General features: G+C 39.3%; 1 protein-coding gene across 7 annotated transcripts in view; it reads right to left on the bottom strand.

Annotated features, from left to right (window-relative positions):
- Window positions 1-20911, bottom strand: part of COL19A1 (collagen type XIX alpha 1 chain) — a 330919-nt gene that overhangs the window by 95907 nt on the left and 214101 nt on the right. For all 7 annotated transcript variants that reach the window (XM_032340380.1, XM_032340381.1, XM_032340382.1 and 4 more), the window contains one exon: window positions 10543-10596. In XM_032340380.1, coding sequence (XP_032196271.1) covers window positions 10543-10596 — 54 coding nt within the window. The remainder of the gene's footprint in view (window positions 1-10542; window positions 10597-20911) is intronic.

The following is a 20911-nucleotide window of genomic DNA, read 5'->3' as shown; positions in this document are numbered from 1 at the left end:
CTTCTTCCCTAGAAGGCCTAGAGGCTTGTTCTTGTTAAACCAGAGATAATCTTTTCTTGCCTACCTGACAAAGTCATACAGAGGTCAAATTAAATACTGTATGGAAATACTTTTTGGAAATGATCTCATCAAACACAAACTGTAAGATTATTTCGGAAACAAGTCTCCCTTTCTGAATATCTCTCAAAGGCCAGTCAGGTTCATTAAAACCTTAATGTCTATCCACCACAAAGAAATAGTGCTTAATCCATGCTCTGGCCCAACTAATAGCAAATTTAATGATCAGATATCAAGGATATCAAATATCTTGTTCCATGACCGCGATACACAATGCCTGTCAATTCAGAAGTCCTAATAGTTGGTTTCAATAACATAATCCAAGATGAAGAGTCAGTGGCTCTAAGAAGATAAAATCCTTTTCCTCCAGATTATGGCTGTTATTAGCAAAAAACTTAGGAAGTCCGAAAGTGGCTAATAATGTCCTCCTGCTGCTGTTCATAGAGACAGAAAAAGAGAAGTAATTGGGGAATTGAACCCAAGTGCTAGTTTTCAAATTCTCAACGTGAAACCCCCAGCTGCTTCACATGCAAGTCTATGCATTCTGCGGCCACACAAGGTGACCGTGGAATTTCAGCAATGTGGCAACAGCTGTTTTGTCTAGGACCATGACCTGAGTGGGGGGAACAAGTGGTAATAAAAATGATTAACTGGCCATGTCTGTCTCCATTTTATAGGTCTTATGTGTCTTTATTTTTAAATCTGAGGAAGTCATCTTATTTTTATTAAGAAGGGAAATTACTATTCCCATTGACTGAAATAAATGGTTAGGTTCATTTTCTCTGAGGAGATTATCATTATAGTACATGGCCTTTAGTCATTTAATAGACCAAAGAGACTGAGGGTTTTTTGCTGAAAGGAAAACTGAGAAACATGATAAAGCCCTGATCAGTTCAAGGCTTCTAAAAGGGATGTTAAGAATGAGAACTGGATTCCCATTTAGACATGAAGAACCTCAAAATGTATATAGTTACATTCAGGGTGCTTTAACCAGAAATTGAATGTTAAAAATCAGATATTCCTTGTCATCCACTTTATTCAGTAGTCCAAAATGAATTTGGGGTACTAATTTGTTTTAGAGGTGGGCCTTGCTTTACGCTGAAAACAGTAACTTTGCACCCTGAGTTCTCAGTTCATAGCCAATAAAGCTGGAGATGGAAGATCTAAATGCATGGATAATAGGATACGGCACAGAAATCCATTAGGTCTATGGTATTTTGAGAGCATATAATCTCCATTGCTATGATTAATCATCTGACCCAACCCATGAACTACCAGAAAGGAGGCATCTTTTTTTCCTGCCCCCCCCCCCGCCCTTTTTCTCCTAGGTCCTTTATGCTCATTAGATACATCAAGCTCATTCCCACCTCAGGTCATTTGCACATCCTGGTCTCTCTGGTTGGAAAGATCTTGCTCTGACCCTCACGGGCTAGCTCCTTCTCAAGTAATGTCATCTAAATGCTCAAAGATGCCACCTGGACCATTTCAATTAGAGTAACAGCTCTTCCAAATCCCTCTTACATTGCCCAGTTAGTTCCCCTGTATCACCTCCTACTAAACTGAAATTGTTTTTCTATCTGTTGAATTTCTTACTAACCACTGCTATCCTCAACACACAACTGAGTGTAAGTTATTTAAGGAAGAGACCTTGTCTATATAGCCTGTTTGTCGCTATGCATTTCTTTGAAATTACTGTATGCTCAATGTTTGTAATAGTGACTCACACATGATAGATGCTCAGTAACTATTTGTTGAATAAATGAATTCAATATTATACCCTAGATTACTCTTTTAACTGTTTATAAGGCAGTACAAACATAACTTTCAAACCGTGCAATGACTCATGCTTTCAAGGTAAAAGAAGTTCTTTTACACCGAGGTTAAAACAAAAACGGAAATAACACGGTTCTATTTGTTTTAAATCATATTGTGGTTTTAGAAAAGAAGCATAAATTGCACTGGAGTCAGCTCCCACAAAACGATCACTGTAGTGTTTTATCAGCATTTTACAATAGATGGGCATTTTAGATATCCATGAGCTAAGGGTTTGCACTTCAACAGTATATCAAATTCATATTGAAAGTGACTGTGGATGAAATAGCATTTGTATTTAAAGGATAGGATAAGCATAAAATGCAAAAAACACCCCTGAAAACAATTTTGAAAATCATGTAGCTTTATAATTAATCCTCAGACACAGAATATATCCATAGCTTGGACATCCTCCAAAGGCTACGAAATTTGTTTAGAGCTTGTCCAGTGGAAACAGTAGAGGGAGCTGCTGCCCCACGTTACAAATGCCTTGAAATTCCTGTTTTCAACATAAATTGCCAGGCACTGAAATGTGACACATTTGAGCCCACTGCTCAATTCTCATACTGCAATAATGAAACAATGCACAAAAACAATGCCGGGGGAAAAAAAAAGAAAGGGAATCAAGAGCCCTGCCTGTAACAGAAAGAAATAATAACACATTTTAAAATTAATATGGTTTTTAATAAACACTTCTATAGTGATGATGGATGAGAAGTAAAGTTAATGTCAAATGGGTGGGCTGATACATACGTTCTTTAATGGCTCATTAGTTAAATTCTCCTGCTTTCCCTCCTGCTCCGCCTCATTTCCAGCTGCCTTCCTCTCTTTTCTAAAGGAACTAAAAACCAGAACACTTTGAAATAAACTAAGGCATTTCAAGTCTTGAGATTTTCCAGGTCTCATTATCATAACACAAGGCCACGATTTTCCATTGCTTATGCTATGCAGACAACTGGAAGGTTTTAAAGAAAAAGAGAAATTTTTATTAGAGTGTGAGGGATAGTAATTGAGACTTACAGAACATCACAACTAATAAAATGCAACAGCTCAGATCGTGGATGAACAAGTCCCACAAGCCAGGAAGAGGCTGTAAATCAGAAGACGGAAAAACAGCACTGAATACTCAGACCCCATTATTATTACCTGACTGTGAGTAACCTTCCTCTCTCTTCATGAGTAGATTTACATATGGAGACTAAGCTTTCCATATTTATGTAGAGCTCATGATTTTCCATTTTAGCAAGTCATTGGAAGACATTCACATTTTTGTTAACAGGATTTGGGGAACTTTATAAAAAGGAGATTGAAGACAATCTCTTCTATCTACAATACTCTGGGTGGATGGATGGTTAGAGTAATAGGAATGGATCTCAGCTACACTTCCACAGAGCTTCACATTTACAAGAAAGATCTTCTCACACATGGCTTTGATTCCTCCCAGCAACTGTGAGAATCTGATGGAGGCAGGTACTATCATTTCAAACTTACAGAAAAGGAAACTGAGCCATGGAAATGCCAAGTGAACTGCCTGAGGACATACTAGTGAAGAGGACGGGGTACCTCTCAATCTCTTCCATCATCCCGCTGTCCTGAGACACTGCAGGGCTATGGATCTCATGAGAAAATCAGACCACATTCGGTGTCTAATGTTTAAATAAGGCTGATTCAAGTGAAATTACAAACTAGAAGCTTGCCTTTCCCATCTGGGAGGGATCCAGTGAAACAAAGGTGGGTTTAGAGATCAGCTCCTGGGTTTCACTTCTTGTTCCCCCACTTACACTTGGCCAGATGTTTCTAAGCCACCTTTATCCTATTATAAAATGGGACTGCTCCTACATCTCACCACAGTGGTGAGGACTGCATAAGGCACTGGCCGTGGAGTGCCTCATACAGAGCAAGTACTCTAATAAACTCTCCTGATCCATCCCTTTCTTTTGAACCTGTTTCCTCAGGAGTTAGTATTATTTCCTTCCCTGGGAAGATACTTAATGTTCTCATGCTTCTCTGAAAAACTGCTTTCCAGCCTAGTGTATTTGCAGGTCATATCAGTCTAAGATATCTCTACATAATGGTTTCCCACCAATGAAGAGTTAGTCATTCAAAACAAGACGGCGAAAGTTATTTGGGAGAATTTGAGAACTTTTTCCTTTGTATAGGTAGTATAGGCTCTGCCTGTTAACAGGAAATTGGACTAATATTTTATTAAAAAATATGTTTACTGGGGCACCTGGGTGGCTCCGTGGGTTAAAGCCTCTGCCTTCAGCTCATGTTGTGATCCCAGGGTCCTGGGATCAAGCCCCGAATCAGGCTCCCTGCTCAGCAGGGAACCTGCTTCCCCTTCTCTCTGCCTGCCTCTCTGACTACTTGTGATCTCTGCCTGTCAAATAAATAAATATAAATCTTTGAAAAAAATGTTTATCATAAAAGGTTGTGGCTAGCTCTGTTAACCAGTTTAATTGCTCCTTAACTACAAATATTTTGATTAGGAATAATCTTATTTTAAGGAGGATACATGTATGTAAATTTCAACTGAATCTTCCTCAGAGTAAAAATTGCTATTAAATATGGGGAAATAGGGGTGCCTGGATGGCTCAGTTGGTTAAGCATCTGATTCTTCAGTTTTGTGCAGGTCATGATCTCAGAGTTATAAGATCAAGCCCCGCATTAGGCTCCACACCCAACGCAGAGTCTGCTTGAGATTCTCTCTCTCCCTCTCCCTCTGCCAGTCCTCTCTCTCTCTCTCCCACTAAGTAAATAAAATCTTTTAAAAAGTAAATATGGAAACTAAATTGGAGCAATATATATGACTTTGATGAAACACTAATTCAAAAAGACATAATTCATAAAGACAATTTAGTAATAGCAGTTCAATAGCAGTTCTGCTTTTAGTAAATACTGCATTATTAGAATTTTTTCCCTCTAAGAAATATGCTCTCTAAGGGGAAAAAAAGGTTGTCTTTTAAATACTAAGTGGGAAGTAGTGGGAAATTACTCTTTGTAAAAAATGTACCTTTTTGGAACAAATGTTTAAGAGTGAGAAAATACAAATTTAATTTCAGAACAAAAAATCGCAAGTAGAAGGATCGATTAAAGTGTTTTAATTATTTGAGTTGCTTCAGGCCATTAGAGATTTCTTTCAGTTCTATTTTTAAAAATCTTCATTGATGTTCTTTTAAATAACAACACTACCTTTGATTTAGGGAACATCCCTGAAACCCCAAGAGGAATAATATTTTCTTGAAGAAACTGAGCAAAGTATGCTTGTTATCAAAGAATTCATCTCGGTGCTTTTTAGACAATTACACTAATCAGAATAGAGTTTTTTCTCCCTAATTTTTCTAAAAGCTAATTGCTCAAACATATATCCTAAAATTATATACTATTCACTTACTTGAGGGAGATTACATATTACTTGATTACTGTTTGATAAGAGAAATAAAATTAATATTTTAAAATTAATTCATACTATTGTAAGAAATTCCAACAAGTGCTTTAGGAATCTCACAGGCAAGCCACTAGGGTGAGTCGGACACCATCTCTAAATCTGAATTAGGAAGATTTTTCACCTTGACCAACCTTTCCTTCTCTCTCGTTACCTTCCTCCCTCCTGTGAAGTAGGGCTCCTTTCACACAGGGTACAATGTTGAAAAAGACAAACAAGCGAAAAACAACATTTTGATCTAAATATGTCCATAAACAAATCCAGATATCTCTGAAGCTACATATAAATCGTCACATAATACAAATAGCTCCATGGGACATCCGAAAGAGATAAAAAATGCTCTACTGATAATTTAAAAAGTAGTAACTACTACGATAGCCAACAACTACTACGCTCGACAATCCAACTCCACCATGGCCATCACTAGAGGGACGAATCAATGAAATCTGGCCATGAGACTCCCTATGTAGAACTCTCCTCGAATTTTGGTAGCTTAACCTGAGATGCAGGGCTTCATATGAGGTTCACAAGGACCCTGGCAGGGCTCGACATGTTAATGCTGGCCTCCAGCTTTTTGTCTCAGAACTGCGTGGGCTGCCTGCCCTTCCCTACTCCCCAGGGCCACAGTGCTCTGCATTTGCTCAGGCTGCTTTCCTCTGTCGGTGATACTCAGTTTGCTCTCTCCTTCCCCTCTATTTGTTTTACTGGACAGCACCTTTCAACTCTTTTTTCAACAGTTTTATTGAGGTATAATTGATGTGCAAACAACTGAACATGTGTAATGTGTACAATTTGATGAGTTTGGACGTACGACAACATCTGTGATACTCTCATCACAATCTAGGTAATTGACATATGCAACATTTCCCGGAGTTTCCTTGAGCCCCTTAGGTGTTTATTTTTGTTTTGTGTTGTGATGAGAACACCTAACTGAGATCTATACTCGTAACAAACTTCAAAATGCACGATATTGTGCATGATACTCTACAGGCACAATGTGGTATGGCAGATCTCTAGAAGGTCTTCATCTTGCATCACTGAAATTTTAAATCCATTGAATAACAACTCCTATTTCCCCTATCTCCCAGCAGGCAACCACTATTGTGTTCTCTGCTTCTCCGGGTTTGACTATTTTAGAGATCTTAGATGAATGGAATCAAGTAGTCTTTGCCCTTCTGTGACTGGCTTTTTTCACTTAGCATAATGTCCTCTAGGTTCATTCAAGTTGTTGTAACTGGCAGGAATTCCTTCTTTTTTTTTAACGCTCTGTTTTTACGCTTCAGTTGTCAATTCCTGAAGGAAACCATCTCGACCACTATCTTTTCTAATTCTCTCCCTCTCCCTTTGTTCATACTTCTGAAAACTAAACTTGAATCCCCAGAGGGCAAGGATAATATCTTACTGATTTTTGTAAGCCCCACTCCTAACAGAGTACTAGATACATGGTAGGCCTTAAATAAATGTTTGTCAAATTGCTTAACAACGTAAATTAGGAGCAGGTTGATGTTTTTACCAGCTCATTTTCTTAAGATAGGAATTAATATGCTCTTAAAAGGACTGCTTTTGAAGAACTCTGTTTATTTCTACCCATGTGAGAAACAACAGTCCTCTTGCTAAAATACACTATATTCAGAAAAATTAAACATGAAGATAGCATAGAAAAATGCAGGGAGCCTGTTAGTTGGCTTTCACTTCCAATGCTGCCCTTGGCTAAGTCCTGTAAGTATGAGTAGGTGCCTCCCAAGATTTTTTGCAGCATGCAGGTATACAGGTCGCCCGTTCAACCCGTCATCTGAACAACTGCAAAAAAATCCAGAGCAGGATGAAAACCGCACCCCAATATAAAGTTTTGATAATACTTGTATTTGAGAAAAGATATTTTAGTCACCTGGAGGAGTTAGCCCAGAATCAAATAGATGAACAATTTCCATAAGCCACGATTCTTAAACAGAAAATGAGCTATTTAAGATATTTTCTTTTAAAACAAAAGCTGACCTATGAATTAAAACCTTTTTTTTTCTCATAGATTTTTTCCCCTTATTTTTGTAGTTGGTTCTTTCACAATATTTTATAATAATCGGTATATTGTCATATTACAGAAGATAACAAAACCCACTATTCTTTTAAGTACTGTGTACCCAGGATTTAACAAACACTGTATCAGACCCACAGCTGAGTTGAAATTCTAAATCCAGTACTTGAAATAAAATAAGTACCTCTCTTCCCCAAATGCCCTGGCAATAAACTAGAACCGGTGGAATTGAATATTATAAATTCCTTCATAGAGTCACATTCTTCTTAATCTTCTAAATTCTTCAGTAAACTCCATTGATTTATAGCTGAGAACTCATTCCAGGACTCGGAGTAATCTTCTTTCCTAGACATTTGGCAGGCTTGTCACAAAAGCCTTCATCATTCAAATTCCTCCTTTGAGACAACAATTATCCAGTTTTAAAAGCAGTATCATATGTTTAGAAAGTATATGAAGGTCTAATCTTGCCTGTTCGCATTCACCAGCTTTTCTTCTTTATAGCAGAAGACAATTGTTGCAAATCTTATAACACATTCTCTGTTTTGCTAGAAAATTTGGAATAAAAATCAACAAAGCTAATTCCTGTAAAGAATGGCTTCCAGGCTCCTGAGTTATGCCTCTTTTTCTCCATTTGCTTTTATAATCACTATCCATTGACACCAGTACATTGATAATAGAACAATCCACTTGAATGGTGAAAGTGGATGGAATGAAATCAATGACAGGAGAGCAACCTTGTTCATTTTTCAGATACCCACCCATGACCACATCCTAAGAAAACCCCAAGGTTCTAGGTCTGGAGCCCTCTAGTGGTGGTGAGTGGTGGTTCTGGTCTTTAAAAAGCCACTTTCTGGGGGCGCCTGGGTGGCTCAGTGGGTTAAGCCGCTGCCTTCGGCTCAGGTCATGATCTCAGGGTCCTCTGCTCAGCAGGGAGCCTGCTTCCTTCTTTCTCTCTCTGCCTGCCTCTCAGTGTACTTGTAATTTCTCTCTGTCAAATAAATAAATAAAATCTTAAAAAAAAAAAAGCCACTTTCTGGTTTTCATCCTTTTTTTTTTTAAGATTTTATTTATTTGTTTGATAGAGAGAGACACAGCGAGAGAGGAAACATAAGCAGGGGGAGCGGGAGAGGGACAAGCAGGCTTCTCGCTGAAAAGGGAGCCTGATGGCAGGGCTTGATCCAAGGACCCTGGGATCATGACCTGAGCCAAAGGCAGATGTTTAACAACTGAGCAACCCAGGTACCCTTCTGGTTTTCATTTTCCTATCTACAGAATATATTCATTTGTATACTAATTCATTAAATAATTAACAATCACATGCTACAGGACAGAAACTGTGCTGGGCAATGGTGTTAAAACAGAGGTTCAAAAAAATTGCAGTGCACCAGGCTGACCTAGAAAGAAAGCAACAGTATGAAGCACTGTGCCATGTGCTACCTCAGTGCAGGAGGTAAAAGAGTGCAAGAATCATGGGCGAAGATGCCTCACGCACTGAGAGCACTGACAAGGGCTCTGCAGGAAAGCTGAGGCTGAGATGAGTCCTGAAGACAGAGGAAGCTTACTGAAGCCTCCAGCTGTGCAAAGCATGGCATTTTTGAGATAGTAAGTGAGGACGACACTGCAGGCTACAAGCAAAGGAAGGGCATAGAGGACAATGGGCAAAGAGACATCAAGGGCCAACTAAGAAGGGCCCAGAATGACACACAGAAGATGTAGAATCCAGATATAGAAGGAGAGGGAAGCTATTAGAATTTCAAGCCAAAGGATCACACAGTCTGAATTATCATTGGGAGATATTACTCCACTCGCAGAAGGTAGAGGCAATGAGACCCTCTCTGAGACAGCTACTAAAATATGGATACAAACTGACAAGGGCCCAAACAAAGTCAATGGCAATGAGGAAAGAGAGGAGGAGATGGATTCGTGAGCTATCCAGATGTAGAAAGGACATGATTCAGGAACTGTCTGGGAATGGACGATGAGGGGGAGAAAAAAAAAAAAACCTAGAATTATTTCTGGAGTATAGTTTGGGAACATGCTACTTTTGTAATGTGTAGGAGACCTATAAGTGAAGACAGTGAGCAGGCAGTGGTAATATACGAGCCTGGAACACAGGAGGAATGTCAGGGTTGAAATAAAAAACTGGAAATGTTTAATGCAGGCAACATACAGATAGGAGAGGAGGGAACACTGTTAATGGAGACAAAAAAGGATGGCCCCAGAGGTAGAAGGAAAAGAAAACACATCAATGTCACTACACCAAGAGAACTAGGAGTTTCAAGGAGAGAGCAGGCACCCCTGTAAATTCCTATATAGCACTGAAATCAAATGAAGAGTGATCAGACCCAGGGAATCTCACACCTCAGAGATTACCGGTCACCAAAGAGAGAAAAGTGCCATTAGGGTAGCCTGGACACAAATCAGAGTCTGATGGGCTGAAGGATTGGAAGAACCACAAGAAAAGGAATACATTTTCTAGAGGCTTGGGGTAAAGAAAAATATGAGCGAATTGGCTAGAAGATCTTTACAGCTCTTTCCAGCAACAGCATTCTACAAAATTCTGCTAACGAACAGTTATATCAAGAAAATTGGTCATGCTTCTCCAGACATCTAAGATATCTAACTTGCTACCAGCCTGGACATTAGGAAACTGAGGAGAAGAAGCCTGGTGGGTTCAGATCAGGACTCATCTACTTGGAGACTTGGCTTAGGGCGCTCATGTAGGCAGTGCAGTGGCTCCTGTCTACGTAAGAAAGAGGTGGATACGGTGTGCAGACAGCTACTAGCCTCCCTTAACTCGTTGTTTGTGTGGTAGTGGGAGGTGTAGGGAGTATAACCATTTTATTTTATTTTTTAATAATTTATTTAATTATTTGAGAGAGAATGAGATCAAGCGAGTGGGTGGAGAAACGAGTGGGTGGCGAGGGGGCGGGAAAGTGAATCTCAAGCTGACTCCATGACCAGCACAAAGCCCAACAGGGGGTTTGATCTCATGACCCTGAGATCACGATCTGAATTGAAACCAAGAGTCCATTGCTTAACCGACTGAGCCACCCAGGCATCCCAGGAGTATAACCATTTTAAACCGTAGAAAAGATCGAAATTAGCTACAGGGGGGAAAATAATCCATAGATAGATAAATACACAGGAAGAATGCGGTCTCTCCTAAAGGACAGTCATCATGCTGTTTACTCACGGGTGGTCCTGGGGGACCCGGTTTTCCTGGAGGACCTGTTTTTCCTCGTCTTCCCTGGAAACAAAAGAGAAACAGACCATAAATACTGTGATGCCTTTTTCTGCTTTTAGATGAGACAATATTAAACGGCAATTTTAAAGATAGCAAAAATTAAAAAATAATTTCAAGCCCACCTGACCTTTAAACATCAATGAAATCTAAAACCCACAGGCCAAATTTTAATGACCAGCAGGAGAAAGATAGTGCCTGCAAGGAATGAACGTTAACTTAGAGGCAGTCCTTTAAATGCTGTCTACCTCGGTACTGTAGTCAAGTAACATAAAGCATCTGAAAGATGGTCTAAGATTGGCATTTTATCTGATGAGTCTATGGTTTTGGATGCAATAAAACCTGCATTTGTCATCTTAAATTGGTGTTTCTTGAAGAACGGTCTGAATAATTTCATAGGAGTAACCTGAGGGTAGGATTGGGTGTTACAAATGCACGTTCTGAAGCTTCATCCTCGACTTACTGGTTTAGAATCTCTGGGCAAGGAAGTCATGAATCTGCACTTAAAAACCATCTCAGGTCACTCTTATGCTCACTAGAGGGTGAAAAGCACTACCTGAAGCCATACCGTAATCCTGTGTATAGTATAAAGCACATCAACTAGCTCTTTTCATCCCTATGGATGGTAAAGCTATTTTTTAAGTAAACTAAAATAAATATCCCTTGCTGATCCATCTTCACTATGGCATTGAATGTTAACTTTCCCAAGCTGACCACTAGCTAAATTTCAATCGCAAGAGTTAGAAAAGTAAGATCGTGCTAACATCTCTAGGTGACTGTGTACCTAATATCATTTAAAGGGCAGTTAGTTATTTTTTATAAACTCCCTTTTTAAATTTCTCTCCTTTTCTAATAGAAGGATGTAAGTCTAGGTATTGAAAGCATATATTTTGAATGAGAAGCATTTCTGAGCGTGTTTTATTTTTATTTTTATTTTAGAGAAAGCATGGGAATGGGGGTGGGGAGGGGAGGGCACAGGGAGGAGAGAGAATCCAAAGGTGGGGTCTGGAGTCTGATGCAGGTCTTGGTCGCAGGACCCTGAGATCATGACCTGAGCTGAAATCAAGAGTTAGATGCTTAACCAGTTGAGCCACCCAGGTACCCCTCCGTGCATGTTTTTAAAATATGGTCCCTGTGCTTCACTGTTACTAATTATTTTATTATCATATTGGTAGTATAGTAATACACATTAAGACTTGTTGCTACTGACAAAGTATTGCGTTAATCTTTCAACATTTTTTGGGGGGAGAACTGTAAACATAAACACAGAAAGGCCCATCTCATTCACTAATTTTCTTGCTCTGAAAGTGTCAGGCAAAGTCGCTTCCTCTTTCTGGTTTTTTTCTAGGTTGGGAGTGAGGTAGGAAGTCCAATGTCAGTTAAAGGAGTGGAATAAAACTGGGGAGATAAGTAAGCACATACCACACTATGATCGGATGGGAAATGCTTGCACTGTTGTTGAAGGTACATTAGGTGCACACCATCAACAATTCATACAAAAACAGCAGTTGTTTTTATAAACAATCCTAGCTCACATCCACGAACAAATTTTTAAAGCCTTTATTAAAAACAGAAATATAATTAGTGGTCTTTTCATGTATTTCCTGTTGCAGAGATCTGAACCTGGGAGTTCCTTTGGGGAGCTGTAACACCGGAATGAATATATAATTTAATAGTCTGTATACTTAATAAAAGTTATACCCGTGTACATCATTTTCTGGTCTTGTAGTTTACACATTCTGAAAATCAATATATTGGGTCTTTTAGTAAATGTAAGTCAATTAGACCCTGAGGACTAATCAATGCTAAAAAGTTTACTTACAAAGTGGAAGCACTGTAATTTATTTAGTCACAAGAGCACAAAGAAACAAAATCAATGGCATCGAAGTGGGTGATAGGTTCTTTCTTTTAGGTTGAGGTAAGTTAAACCATGGGATCAACTTCTGTGGGTATTCTCCTTTCTTTAAAGGAGACGTGTGTATTGATCTGGGCAGGAAGTAGGGAAAAGGAGGCTGACTATTGATCAACTTTTATCACAGAGTGAATGGTTAAGGCAAACTAAATGTCCGATATTGTAACATACCCGTGTCGTATTTTAGGAGGTGGAGTACAAACATTCACAATTCAGTACGGTGGGGGCAAGCATCTAAATTCTTGCTTATCACTGGTGATTTAAGCGATCACTTAAGTCAGCCTTGCAACTGTCCGAGTGCACCGATGTGTATGCTGGAGGAGCGCTGGGGAATGCTGCCTTTGTTCACGTGTCCTTGCTAAGGGTGGATATGCAGGTAAAGTATTTCTTAGGGCCGTTAATTTACTGGAACATACTGTGTGCCGCAGATAGCTTCAGATGGCATGTATTTCAGTTTAAATGTGGTTTGGAGGCTTGAGTTCCTAGTTACTCTCTAATCCTGATAGGAATTCTTTTTAATGATTTTCTTTACAAAGAGATACAGTATACTTTTTTTTGGCCATACAGCCAAAAATTTCAGACTTAGGAATTTAGCTTAAATCTTAAGTTTCAGTGATCTAGGAAGGGGGCTCCGACAGGACAAGGCAGGAGTGTAAACGGATGAGAAACAGGCTGGAAGCTCCAGAGGATGGTGTCTGGGAGTGGTCCGGAACTACTGGAGTGACAGAAATTCTGGGCCTACTCCTGGGCATCATCTTTCTTCTCTCTAAGGAGCCCCAGGAATTCAATCCTTTTTCTTCTTTCCTCCCATTCAAGTCCTCCTCCAGCTGCACTGAACAGTCTCCCCTTCTCCTGTTCCTCCAAAAGATCTTTTGCTTTTCCATGTCAAAGCATTCAGGAAAGGCAAAAGCCTCCCCTAAGAGATAATGTAGATTTTTGGTAGAGTGAATCTTACTACTCAAGCCAGGACAGTTCAACTCATATTTTATATTAATTAATGTTGCTTGTTACTTATACATGTATTACTAATAACATATGCCAAGACAGCAGGCCTAAGCCACAACTCTCTTCCTAGGACTAAAATCAGATTCCTTCAGTTTTTCTGAGAAAAGTGTATTCCATAAATCTCTGTTCTTTTCTTTACAGGGCTCTAGGGAACTGTGTGGGGACGCCGGGGCCGGAGCGAGGGCTGTTGCTGGTGGAGGCGAAGTGATGGGAGACAAAGCTGTCTCACGTTTGTTCCCACGTCTGCCTCCTTCTATTTCAGTGTCTTCCCTGCAATGCTTGCTCAAGACCCACTGTAAAGTGAGACAAAAAGTAGGGACTTGGATGAGTGTGGGGATGAAAATCCTGGCAGACAAAGATAAATGCTGAGCTGGGGTGACCTTCCTGGTTAGGATGCCTGCTCCCAGGTGGCCATTTGTTCATAAGCGATTGTGATAAATTAGAGCCTGGCTGATGGGGACCTACTGTTCCAGCATAATCACAATTTGGCTAATCCACCCCTTTTCTGAAAATGGGAGTATGAAGCATAGAACAGATTCACCATATGAGGTTGCCCTGGAAACCTCAAAGTGCCCAACATGTAAATTTCCTGTTTGGAAGTAGTGTAAAGGTTAATAGACAGCAGTTTAGATATTTGTCTAATGATTTAAGCCCAGCGGTGCTCAGACCTGATTGTGTGTCAGCATCATCAGGAGGGCTAGTTAAAACAGATCAGTGTATGTAGAGGAAAAGGGAACCCTTGTGCACGGTTGGTGGAAATGCAAACTGGTGCAGCCAGTTTGGAGGTTGGAGGTTCCTCCAAAAAGTAAAAATAGAACTACCATACTGATTCTACTCTATTTGCTAAGGAAAAAGAAAACACTAATTTGGAGAGATATATGCACCCCTATATTTCTTGTAGCAATACTCACAATAGCCAAGATATGGAAGCAAACTAAGTGTCCGTCAGTAGATGAACAAAGAAGATATTACACACACACACACACACACACACACACACACACACTGAACTATTGCTCCACCATAAAAAAAGAATGAAATCTTGCCATGTGTCATAACACGGATAGACCGAGAGGTTATTATGCTAAATGACATAAGTCAGATCAGACAGAGAAAGACAGAAACCACATGATTTCACTTATCTGTGGAATCTAAAAAAAAAACAAACAAACAAATGAACAAACAAAACAAAATAAAACAGAAAACCTACTCTGAAAGACAGAGAACAAACTGGTGGTTGCCAAGGGCGAGGAGGGTGTGGGAGAATGGCTGAAATGAGTGAAAGGGATGAAGAGGTACAAAATTCCAGTTATAAAATAGGTAAGTCACAGGGATGTAAAGTACAGTGAAGAGAAGAAAGTTGATAATACTGGAATAATTTTGTACGGTAACAGATGGTAACTAGACTAATTGTGGTGATTATTTTATAATAGATATAAATGTTGAATCACTGTGTTGCATATTTGAAACTACTATAATATTGTGTATCAACTATACTTAAAAAAAAAAACAAAAACCAACAGATTTGACTCCGCAGTTGAGAGTTTCTGATTCACTAAGTCTTGGGGCAGGGCCTGCGAATTTAAATTTTTTTTTAAAGATTTTATTTATTTATTTGACAGACAGAGATCACAAATAGGCAGAGAAGCAGAAAGAGAGAGGGGGGGAAGTGGGCTCCCTGCTGAACAGAGAGCCCAATGCGGGCTTTGATCCCAGGACCCTGAGATCATGACCTGAGCCCAAAGGCAGAGGCTTTAGCCCACTGAGCCACCCAGGCACCCCAAGAATTTACATTTTTAATAGGTTCCCAGTAATACTGACGCTGCTGACCTAAAGACCATACTTTGAGAACCCCTACTCTCAGCCTCAAGCTCTTACTCATATTTCAAGTTAGGCAATCATGTAGAACTGCTAATATCCTGTAAATCTTATAGCTTAGAATAAAAAAGCCCAATTGGTTTTGTGATTATGTGAGTTTATGTGAATAAAAAGCCCACTGTCAAGTTTAAGAGCACCTGGAATGGAGTCCTGCCTTTTTCTTTTATGGAAATTTTTCGTGTCAAAATTTCATTGCTGTAAAATTGATATTCATACCTCACAACACATCTGCTAAGCACTAAAAAAAAGATCATATGTAAATTCCTACCATATACACCCATACAGGCCATTAGGATGGCCTTCTTTAAAAAAACAGAAAATAAGTGTTGGCAAGGATGTGGAAAAATTGGAATACTTATTCACTCTTGGTGAGACTGTAAAATATTGCAACTGCTATGGAAAACACTACGCAGATTCTTAAATCTTAAATTCTTAAAATCTTAATTGTTTAAGTAGGACTACCATGTGATCTAGAAATCCCACATCTGGGTGTACATCTAAAAAACTGAAAGCCGGCTTTTGAATTTGTATATCCATGTTCACAGCAGCACCAGCCAGAATAGCCATGAGGAGGAACAAATTCAAATGTCTACTAACAGATGAATGGGTAAACAAAACGCAGTATATACATACAATGGGATATTAGTTAGTCTTAAAAAGGAAGGAAATTCTGATACAGGCTACAAGGTGGATGAACCTTGATGACATCCTGCTAATTGAAACAAACATAGTGAAATAAGTCACCACACAAAAATACTGTATGATCACTGTATGCATCCCTTATATGAGGTACTAGAGTACTCAAATTTATAGAAACAGAAAGTACAATGGTAGTTACCCGGGGCGTGAGGGAAGAGGTCAGAGGGGAGTTGTTTAATGGAGATAGAGTTTTAGTTTTGCAAGATGAGAGAGTTCTGGAGATCTTTTTCACAACAATATGAACGTACTTAACACTACTGAACTTTACACTTGAAAATGGTTAAAATGGCAAGTTTTATATAATGTGTATTTTTCCACAATTAAAAATGATACTCATGACACGACATCTAATACATGGTCATAGTAACATTAGTTCCTTCTCATCCTGCTCTTCTGCCATCCTCTGCCCAACTGTCCACATTTTTAAATTTAGAAATGTTTGATAACATATCAAGAAAACAGATAATATGGATTGTGTATGAATTAAAAAGTATAGCCAACTCTTAACTATGTATATGGAAATATGGAAATTTTTTCATCTAAAATAATAATCGAGGAGCCCATGAAGCATAGAAATATGAGAAATAAATTATGGGGCATTCATACAATGGGATACAATACAGCAAAAAAAAAAAAAAAAAAACCTGAATGGACTATACTATATGCAACAATACCAGTGACTCTTGCAAACATAGTGTTCATCAGTTTATAAAAGGAATAAACTCAGGCAAAGATAATCCATGCTGTTAGAAGTTATGACAGGCTACCGCGGTGGGAGCGGGGAGTGGAGGAAAGCACCCGGGGGATGTTACAGTGTGGGTGATGCTGATGTGTTGTGTGCCAGTGACATGGCTGGGGTCGATATTTGAAAGATCACCAAGCTGTATATCCTTATGATACATACATTTTTTCTGAATGTATATTACAATAATTTGAATGTATATGACAATTAAAAAAAATGAAACCAGGAGATTTCAACAATAGAATCATTTTATTTGAATTATCTAATGACTACAGCCATCTGCATTTGCTGTGTGGAAGGCTGCAGAGGGTCACTATTGTCAGGAAGATTAAAAAAAAAACAAAAACAAAACCAAAAAAGACAGGGCTACTTAAATAAATGACATCTACAAATTTTCAACCGTTAAAAATAACCATCCTTCCAGGATGACTTGCAGTATGAGAGCACATGTATCTTAAATTAGTCACTTGATTTATAAACACTTGGCCCCGCAGGAGCATTAAGAAGAGGAAGAATGCAAATAATGGGCTACTGGTACTTAGCTGACAGATGGTTTTTGCTGCTGATGAGGATGACGATGATGAAGACAAGGTTAAAGCAGGAACTGGACTTCAATAAGGGGTGGCACGCAGACTGCGAGCCCACAGAGGAGACACATGGGAAAGCAGGCTCTCTCAATTGTCAGATCTTGCCAGTACAGCTGGCTCCTCTCAAATAGTTCCCTGTTCCCGTGTGTGTATTTCGCACACTCTTAGGCATCAGCTCAGCCTGAACAAGGTATCAAGGAAATGTCATGGAAGAGGAGACAGGGCCTTGACTGGCACCCACAACTGTGAATGAGGTGTTAATTACACAGGAAAACATTGCAGACTCTTTGGGAAGTTTAGTTGTCTCTTTTTACATTGTGAGCGGAAATAAGATTTATGACTGATATAAAAAGTTACCACATTTTGAAATCAATGATATGTGAAAAAAAATAGGAAAGGAATACTGATGTAAGCAATGCATAATATCCTAGATGCATTTTACTTCTTAACAGATATTTAAAAATACATCTATGATAGCAACAGCTCTAGTCATGAAGTTCTCATTATTTCAGGGATCAGACAAGTGGCTCTTGTAAGGACATGGGAAAATGTAATTCAGCAGGGACACATAGGTTTAGAGCTGTGGAAAGATGAATGCATAGTGTAATGCCATTCTCAATATTGCCTTCCTCATTTAGGGTGGGATCTCAAAATTTCTAAATCATTGCACAATTTCCCTGTCTTTCTGTCCCTTTCCTTGCTTTTCCTTGTACAGACTTTGAGTAACTACAGTGGCAAAAAATATGACAATATTATCTAAACCTCCTCAGCTACAACTGAACAAGCGATAATCTGAATAAATGATAACACTTCATCAAAGCATTGGACTGAGCCAAATGGTCTAGTCTGTGGTCTGTAATGTCTGGAGTCACTGTTCAGTATTCCTATTATTATGTTGTTACTAATCTGGTCATGAAGATAAGTAATTCCAGGTCTCACCTCTTAACCCTCTTCTTATTGGATGTACCAACAATCAACTTTTCCCTCTGTGCCCTGAGCAACCCATGGTGTACCACAAATACGTAAGAAAAGTCTATGACTAATAATTACTAAAATGGTTACCATTCATCAAGTGCTTGCCATAGTCTAGGCATAGAGTACTAAGCAATGACTTAACATTATTTTGCTTAATCTTTTTAAAACTACTGTGCATGGGTGGCGCTGTTCCCCCTTTACAGAGAAAGGTTGAACAGCTAGCTCCAAATCACACTCTCCTCCTAATTCGTGAGGCCAAATTTTAAGCCCAAGTACGTCTGAGATCTTAAAACCTATAATCCTCAGGATTAAGGTTTCCTTGGTGGGTATCCTGATCATTCACAATTTAAGTTACTTTGCTGCTGTGATTGTTGAGGTTCTCTTATTTTCTCAAAACCAAGGCAGATTTTTAAATGTCCCAGGTGCTTATCACTTTGTCCTTTGGAATTTGGGTCTCCTGAGGTCTCACCTGCTCTCCTGGCTTCTCTTTGCTCTTGTCCCAGAATCTACCCTGACTTCTGCAGACCTTCCAACATGCCAACCACAACCTTCCGTTAGGATTTGTCTGGACTCCTGACTGAATTGCCAAACCACCAAACTCGCTCAGTCCTGATTTCTGGCTCTGTTTTCTATGCTTGCCATTGTCAATCTCTCTGCCAAGGCACTCGACTCATCTTGGTATCATGGGTGGGGCAGAAGTAGGATGTGGCTAAACAATTTCCTGAACACGCTGTGAATATATTTTCACATCTTCGTGCCACATTAAGGGGGTGGATGCTGGAACTGCACTATGAAAAGTTCTTTTCCTCCATAACTGGAAATTCACAGCAGGCATGCTCTCAGACTAGAAAAGGGGAATCGGGCTTTGTACACTACCTTCCTTGTCTGAAGGCAATGCCACTGGTCTTCTACATCTCTAAGCACTTTCAGAATGCCTTGTGAAAGCCAAAATTTATCTTTTACCTTTGTTAAGGGAACTATTATATTTCTAATTTAGGGCAGGTAAAATCAACATGTAGATGGAAAAATAATGCAGAAACACTGTTGTGTCTACTTTCACAGAAACGTGAAAATGAAAATAATGGGGTCAGAGAGGTCAGACTCTGAACACACTTAGCTCTACCTACCAGCCCGGGAACAAAGAAATCATTAATGACATTTTATATCTTGATTTCAATTAATGTAAAGTATTAGATGGTATAATTTCAGCATTTTTGAGTTGCCTACTTTAAAAGATGAAATGTACCCTCAAGGGCGGTCTTTTAGAACTGCATTTTCAATGTGCAGAATTGATTAACCACCGTCAAATAAATTCATAGGAATACATTTTGCAGCTATCCAATAATTGCCTGGTGATGGAAGAGAATTCCAGAGGATCCATAAGATGAACTATACTGGTCACCTGATTTCAAAAGAGAATTTTCAGGGCACAATTCTCAATTCACCAGTTTGAATTTGCTAGGTCAAATTGCACTTGGATGTTTAAATGTTGACTTCAGAATCAAACCCTAACAAAAAGATGGGTGAATTCGTTTAAGGAAAATGTACTGTGTTTTCCATACTATGCAAGGGAAAAATACATTAAAATGACTAAGACCTGGATCTTGCCTTCAGACTAGAAGAGGAGGGACAGTTATTCATAACAACTATTTGGATAGATTTGTTCATTTTGTGTTGAGTAAGCCAAGGAGTTTGGGGCCGGCTGGGGGAGAAAGAATTAAGTTCCTTCCCATACTGGTCATGTGCTACCTTGGAATAATTCTCATCCATCTTCTCTTTAGGGAAAGGGAGAGGGAGGGTCACCAGCATGGAAATGAAATGTAGGGAGGAAGCCACCTGTACATCCTCAGCAAAAAGATGTGGCACCAAACCCTAAACAGGGAGAGCTCTTCCTGGATGCTTCTGCACTGACACAGATGTGTGTATCCTCTTTGGTCCTTTTATCTTCTGATACTTATCACCAACATTTCAGTCAAGTGTGCTCAGACGGCATTTCCCAGCCCAACACTCCTCCCCCCACCTCAATTATTGATTGATCCAAGTATTGGGGAATGTACTGATGACCTTCAAACACTGAACACTTGAGGACATGCCATTATGCCAATACTGGGTGTATTTTTTCTTGACTTGAATACTACTTAACATTTCTTCAAACTTCACATCCAATGCCACTTGACTCTATGACTGAGTAGAAGTAGTATGGAGTCTAGCCTCATCAACCTGTCTCTCCAGACAGTCTCTCCGTCCTTCAGCTCCAACCTTTTTCCCAGCATAAGGTTAAGATTTCCTGGGAAAGCCAATGTCCCACTTGGTCCTTGCAGCTCTGGTGGTGGGTCACTTGCTAGATTCTTTTTATGTTCTCCTTTGATTTTTCCATCCCCTTTAGGGAACTATCCTACAGGCAGAAATCCCAGCTACATCTTGTTCCTAGCATCCTGCCTTCATGTAGTACATACATATATACGTATGGATTTTTACATAAAACCTGCCCAACTCAGCTTTATCAACCTTGTATAAATTTCC

This window comes from Mustela erminea, chromosome 4 (assembly GCF_009829155.1).
Source record: "Mustela erminea isolate mMusErm1 chromosome 4, mMusErm1.Pri, whole genome shotgun sequence".
NCBI classification, from domain to species: Eukaryota; Metazoa; Chordata; class Mammalia; order Carnivora; family Mustelidae; genus Mustela; species Mustela erminea.
The sequence above is the reverse complement of the archived record's forward strand: the minus strand, read 5'-3'. Positions and strand labels throughout refer to the sequence as shown.